This window comes from Mobula birostris, chromosome 14 (genome assembly GCF_030028105.1).
Source record: "Mobula birostris isolate sMobBir1 chromosome 14, sMobBir1.hap1, whole genome shotgun sequence".
Lineage (NCBI taxonomy): Eukaryota > Metazoa > Chordata > Chondrichthyes > Myliobatiformes > Myliobatidae > Mobula > Mobula birostris.
In genome coordinates this window covers 3335140-3341819 of record NC_092383.1, presented here as the reverse complement: position 1 = coordinate 3341819, position 6680 = coordinate 3335140, and the positions used below count along the sequence as shown (strand labels likewise).

Sequence of the window (6680 nt, the reverse complement as noted above, 5' to 3'; positions counted from 1 at the left end):
GTCGTTAATGATGGATGCCGCCTTTTTGAGTCATCGTCTCTTGAAGGTGTCCTCGATGCTGGGGAGGCTGGTGCCCATGATGGAGCTGGCTGCATTTACAACTTTATGCAGCCTTTTCTGATCCTGTGCAGTCTCCCCTCCATACCAGGCGTTGATGCAGCCAGTTAGAATGCTCTCCACAGTGCATCTGTAGAAATTTGAGTGTATTTGGTGACATACCAAGTCTCCTTAAGCTGCTGCCATGTCTTCTTTGAAATTGCACCAATATGTTGTGCCTAGGATAGATATTCAAAAATGTTGGCACCTGTACTTGAATTAGCTCACCTTTTCCATTACCGATCCTTCGAAGAAGACTCCTTCCTGTAATTCACAATCAATTCCTTAGTCTTACTGTTGTTGAGAGCAAGGTTGATCTCTCAACCAGCTGATCTATCTCAAGTATGCCTCCTTGTCACCATTTGAAATTCTGCAAACAATAGTTGGCAAATTTATAGTTGGTGTTTGAGCTGTGCCTAGCAACAGAGTCACAGCTGTAGAGAGTGTAGAGCAATGGGCTAAGCGCGCATCCTTGAGTCAAGCTAGTCCTGTTTGTCAGAGAGGAGGACATGTTATTTCCCATCCGCACTGACTGTGGTCTCTTGGTGAGTAAGTCAGGGATCAGTTGTAGAGGGAAGTACAGAGGCCCAGGTTTGAGCTTGTTGATTAGAACTGAGGATATGATTGTGTTGAACACTGTTCTGTAATCAATAAAAAGCAGCCTGACGGAGATATTGCTATTGCCCAGGTGTTCCAAGGCAGAGTGGAGAGCCAGTGCGATTGCAACTGCTGTAGACCTATTGAGACGATAGGCAAAATGCAGCGGGTCCAGGGCCTGGCTTAAGCAGTTTATTCTGGCCACGGCTAACCTCTCAAAGCACTTCATCACAGATGTGAGTGCAACTGGGCAGTAGTCATCTGGGCAGCACACCTTGCTTTTCTTGAGCACTAGTATGATTTCAAACTCCTTTCAAACATGCAATACATGTAAGTGTATATGGTGAATAAAATTGATCCTTGGGGGGAAGGAAGCATGATTTGTAAAATTTCTAAACCTTTATTGGCTCATGCATTTTCTTAAACGATTCACATAAATGCTATCCTTCACACTTACCATTAGACAAATGTTAAAATCTAAATCTCAGGGTTTGAATTTGTAAAATGCAAAATTTCAGCTGGAAAGATAGATCTTGTGACCATTGGACCTCACAGTGAATGAACTTGTGGAGATAAACACAATAGATAAATTGTGGCCACATAAATAAAATGCAACAGCTAGAAACGGACCTTATTCTTCAGATTATACTGTCCAGAATCCCTTTATTTTGCAGTTGAAATTATTTTTTTTTAAAAGTCTGTGCATAATTAATATATAGTTGGATCTCATCAAGTATGACATTAGATTATACATTCTTGGACCAGTAATTATGGCAAAGACAGCAACAGTATCGAAGTGATCTTCTCTAAACAAAATCCAGGAAAATTGAAGAAGAAATTTACATTTGTTGTATAATTATATATATATATATATATATATATATATATATATAGACTGGTAATGCATTATAGCAGTGAAAAGGGTACAAAATGACTGATATTGCTCAATTTAATTGAAGATGAGCTGTTTGGGAAAGGTGGGTAGAGGATGAGGGCAAAAGGACAACCTGATGGTTTCCATCTCCCACCTGAGCCTCAGAATGACCTCCAGTGACTTGGATCACCAACGAACATCTGACACTATTCAGGTTAGTGAGGCTACAAAGTATTATGGTGAATAACAGAGGGCAGGCAAAAATAAATTACCAATTCCACTAAATTTCAGAGCATAAATACAATTTACAAACTTGGTAACCAGGATTCAAGAATTAAAATATAAATTGCATTTAATTTACACATCACAAAGAACGGTCTTTAGGCAATTTAAAAGCAGCAACCAACTTAGATTGTTAAATTTAACCAATGGTGCAGTTCCACAGCTGGTCTGAGGAACTGGCCGGTTAGATAGAGAAGCTTTGGAGGACCAGACATTAATTGTCCAGAATTCTACCCTGGTCTCAAAACAAAATATTCTTCAGGTAAAATTATTTATGGTGTGTCGTACAGCTTCACAGCCACCAATATGGAAATGCAAAGTAGCTTTGACTGCTGATTACTGCTGGCAGCATAACTCAAGGGTACTGCCTCGACCTGCCGGAGTGCCTTCCGTCAGATGAGTTCTACAAAATGGCAGTTTAATTCAGTAGCTCTTGTCTGACTGTGGTAGGCCAGGAACTTAAGCAAACAAGAACAAGCTTTGGATGTTCCTTGTAGATCTGGTATTAACACCATCCATCTGTTCACATCACAGGAATGTCAAGGACTGCACACAGGCAGGCAAAAACCAACGGTCAGCTTAAAGAGTAGGTAGGCTTGAGGAATGGTCGTTGGTTGGTGGTGCCACGAGGAACAGGCAGTGGCATTACCCCCGGCCGCCTGACCCCTGCGCCTGGTCCATGGCTGAAATGCTTGGAAGCTGTTGTAAACTTTGTGTTGGAGCTGTGTTAAGCAAAAACAGAAAATTGATCAGTACGTCAGAAACCTCCAACCGTACAGCACGGGTAAATATGTAGAGTGAACTACCCCTCAACTAACTACTATACACCATTTTTCACCTGAATTAGACATGGGAGCAAAATCAGGCCATTCGGCCCATCAGGTCTCCTCTGCTGTTCCTTCGTGGCTGATTTATTATCCCCCTGAACCCCATTCTCCTGCCTCCTCCCTGTAACCTTTGATGCCTTGAATCAGACTATAATAGACAGGAGCAGAATTAGCAGAGGATTAAGAGTATTGCATTGAATGTTCACAATCCTAAGGCATCACTCAGAACAACATTGTGCGAATTAACTGCCCAGTCATTTCACTGTTTGTGGCACGGCGTGGTGTGATGAATGGTACCACACGAGTACGAACAGCAAGCAGACCCTCAGCCCTTTGAGCCTATTTTAGTTAAACAATGGAGGAATTTGTGTCTCAACTCCACATACCCACAGAGGGGGACAGAGAAAAATTGATCACATTAAATACCTTGAATAGTTCCACATTTAAATGTTCCCTGTGACAATGAAGGAGGCTATTTGGCCCATTTGGCCTATACCAGCTCTATTCTCCCACTTCTTTCCCCCTTGTAACTTCTCACAAGTTGATTAAATTTTCCTGTCATATCAGGAGAGAAAGGGGAAGGCACTCTTAATGAGCACAGGGGTTATGTCAGTGTTACCTATACTCCCTCCCTCTCACACAATCACAGCTCCATTCAAAAAGCTCAAAGTAAAGTTCAAATACTACCTTGAGATTCATTTTCTTGCAGGCATTCACAGTAGAACAAAGAAGTACAATAGAATCAATTAAAAACTACACACTAAGACTTACAAACAACCAATGTGCAAAAGAAGGCAAACCATGCAAATAAATATACAGTACAAACAAATAAATAATACCGAGAACATGAGTCCTTGAAAGTGAGTCCATAAGTTGTGGAATTAGTTCAGTGTTCAGGTAATCGATGTTACCTATGTTCAAGAGCTTAATGGTTGTAGGGTAATAACTGTTCCTGAAACCAGTGGTGGGACCAAAGGCTCCTTCCTGATGGTAATAGAGAGAAGAAAGCATGATCTGGATGGTGAGGTTCTTTGAGGATAGACGCTGCTTTCCTGTGGCAGCAAGAGATGAAGGCGGGAAGAAGCCAGAATATTTCCATTTTGAGTCACGTCCTTCCCTCTGAGCCACCCTCAAATGTTGTGTAAGGGCTCCCTCCAATGGCTCACTTGATAAGTGTGTAAGCAAAAGAACAAAGTCCCAAGCAACACACATCAAAGTTGCTGGTGAATGCAGCAGGCCAGGCAGCATCTCTAGGAAGAGGTACAGTCGACGTTTCGGGCCGAGACCCTTCGTCAGGACTAACTGAAGGAAGAGCTAGTAAGAGATTTGAAAGTGGGAGGGGGAGGGGGAGATCCGAAATGATAGGGGAAGACAGGAGGGGAAGGGATGGAGCCAAGAGCTGGAAAGTTGATTGGCAAAGGGATACGAGGCTGGAGAAGGGAGAGGATCATGGGATGGGAGGCCTAGGGAGAAAGAAAGGGGGAGGGGAGCCCAGTGCATGGGCAAGGGAGAGAGAGAAAAAAAATAAAAATAAGGGATGGGGTACAAAGGGGAGGTGGGGCATTAACGGAAGTTAGAGAAGTATATGTTCATGCCATCAGGTTGGAGGCTACCCAGACAGAATATTCTCTCTTTTTTCTCCCTCTGGCCCTCTCACTATAACTCCTAGCTCATCCTCTGGGCTCCCCCCCCCCCCATTTCTTTCTTCCTAGGCCTCCTGTCCCACGATCCTCTCCCTTCTCCAGCCTCGTATCCCTTTTGCCAATCAACTTTCCAGCTCTTAGCTCCATCCCTCCCCCTCTCAAATCTCTTACTATCTTTTCTTTCAGTTAGTCCTGACGAAGGGTCTCAGCCCCAAACGTCGACTGTACCTCTTCCTATAGATGCTGCCTGGCCTGCTGCGTTCACCAGCATTTTTTATGTGTGCCACTTTGATCACTCTTTTGTTTGTTCTAATTGTATTTCTTATAACAGTCGTGTATAATTTATGTTTTTTTTTGTGACTGCTATGTCCCTGTGATGCTGCTGCAAGGAAGTCTTTCATTGCATCTGTGTAGACATAGACTTGCGCAGATGACAGTAAATTACTTTAAAAGTGCTCAGTCATCGGCTATCTGTACAATTATCAACTATTGTGTATGATCATCAGCTATGCCCTATGTCATAAGCAAACTCTATTAATGTGACAATGCTGACCACTGGGATTAAAGATTTTTTAAATTTGAGAAACATGAATGAAGAGACCAATGTCACCAGCACATGCCATGGTTTGAATCAGGAGTGGAGAGGAAATAAACAGGTAGGAGAGGGGGTTTTGATGCATCCGGGGATGTTCCAGTTTAAGGGTGTAACAACCAGAAGTTGGTTTATGAAACATTTGAGCATTTTAAAAGCTTGAATAGGCCACATAGGAATATGCAGAAACATAATCCTCAAACACAATATAAAGTGCAACAACTTTATATTATAGAAATAGTGGATTCTGGTTAATTTTGGACCAGTACATTTTGTCCCAAATAAGCAGCTGTCTCAATTAACTAATGTCCAGAATGCACTGCACTTACTTACAATCTCACTAGACCCCAAAAAATGCTAATCTGCAATAAATCCAATTACTCACCATCTCAGGGTTTGGAATTTAACAACATACAAAGGTAATTACATTCACTACAGGAACCATGAAGGAGTCTCAGCATAGTTATAATATGCTTCCTATAACTGTGGACAGTACTTAATCTTTTACAAAGGATCACCCACCTTTTTGAAGGTGGTTGGCTGTTGCAACCAGTTTTCCGTTTCTTTGCTCTCTTATAATGTGGGACCCGCTTCCGTTTCCTCATGGAGCCCCCTCTGCTTTTCCTGAAGTAGACTGAAGTTTCCTCAGATTCTTCCTCATCCTGGGGTCTCCTGCAGTCTATCCAGCTGCTGGAATCACCAGCTTCAGCAGCTTCCTCTTCTGTTGACCCACAAAAAGGCGACATGGTTGAGTGGGGAAGTTTACCAAAGGATAAATTACACCATTTTCTTACAGGCATTCACAGTAGAACAAGGAAATACAATAGTGTCAGTGAAAAACTACACACAAAGACTGACAAACAACTAACATGCGAAAGACAACAAACTGCAAATAAAGTAACGGTAATAATAAATAGATAAGTAAAGAAATAAATACTAAAATACTAAGAACATGAGCTGTAGAGTCCTTGAAAGTTAGTTACAACATACCCTTCCACCCATCTTCTTGATAGTATCACATTTGGAAACTTTACATACCTGTTCTTCCTTCAGGATATTATTGTAAATAGTAATCTGATCCTCTGTATCCCACTAGTTATTCTTTTGCAGTCTGATAAGGACCTCTCAATGCTCTCCAGCATTCATGTCTCAGAGCTGTACTTTCCTCAATTCACGAATTCTGCACAAATTATCTCACCAATAATGGCTATGCTGTCAACTTCCCAGGCTCAGAGCTCTGGAATTCAGTCCTTCAACCACTCCCCCTCCTTCAAGACGTTCCTTGAAATTTATTTTGTTCATCTAGCTTTGGACCTCTTCTAAACTATTTTGGTGGCTTGGCAGCAAATTATGTCTTTTATACACCTTGGGGCATTTCACTATGTTAAATGTGCTGGTTAAATGTAAGATGCTATTGAGGTTGGTGTTGGAAAGGGAGTTAAACAGGAACAAATCTGTGTTCAATAACTCTCTCACTAACTTTTACCCAACTTCAATTTAAATGTATCTCTGTTCACCTTTCCCCTAATCTGAGGAAAGACATCCTTGCCATAGAGGGAGTACAAAGAAGGTTCACCAGATTGATTCCTGGGATGGCAGGACTTTCATATGAAGAAAGACTGGATGAACTGGGCTTGTACTCGTTGGAATTTAGAAGATTGAGGGGGGATCTGATTGAAACGTATAAAAGCCTAAAGGGATTGGACAGGCTAGATGCAGGAAGATTGTTCCCGATGTTGGGGAAGTCCAGAACGAGGGGCCACAGTTTG

General features: G+C 42.0%; 1 protein-coding gene across 5 annotated transcripts in view; it reads right to left on the bottom strand.

Moving 5' to 3' along the window:
• Positions 1-1104: 1104 nt before the first annotated feature.
• blm (BLM RecQ like helicase) overlaps positions 1105-6680 on the bottom strand; it is an 84930-nt gene continuing 79354 nt past the window's right edge. For all 5 annotated transcript variants that reach the window (XM_072277983.1, XM_072277985.1, XM_072277986.1 and 2 more), the window contains 2 exons: positions 5434-5632; positions 1105-2571 (listed from right to left, as the gene is read on the bottom strand). In XM_072277983.1, coding sequence (XP_072134084.1) covers positions 2424-2571; positions 5434-5632 — 347 coding nt within the window. In that variant the 3' untranslated portion in view covers positions 1105-2423. The remainder of the gene's footprint in view (positions 2572-5433; positions 5633-6680) is intronic.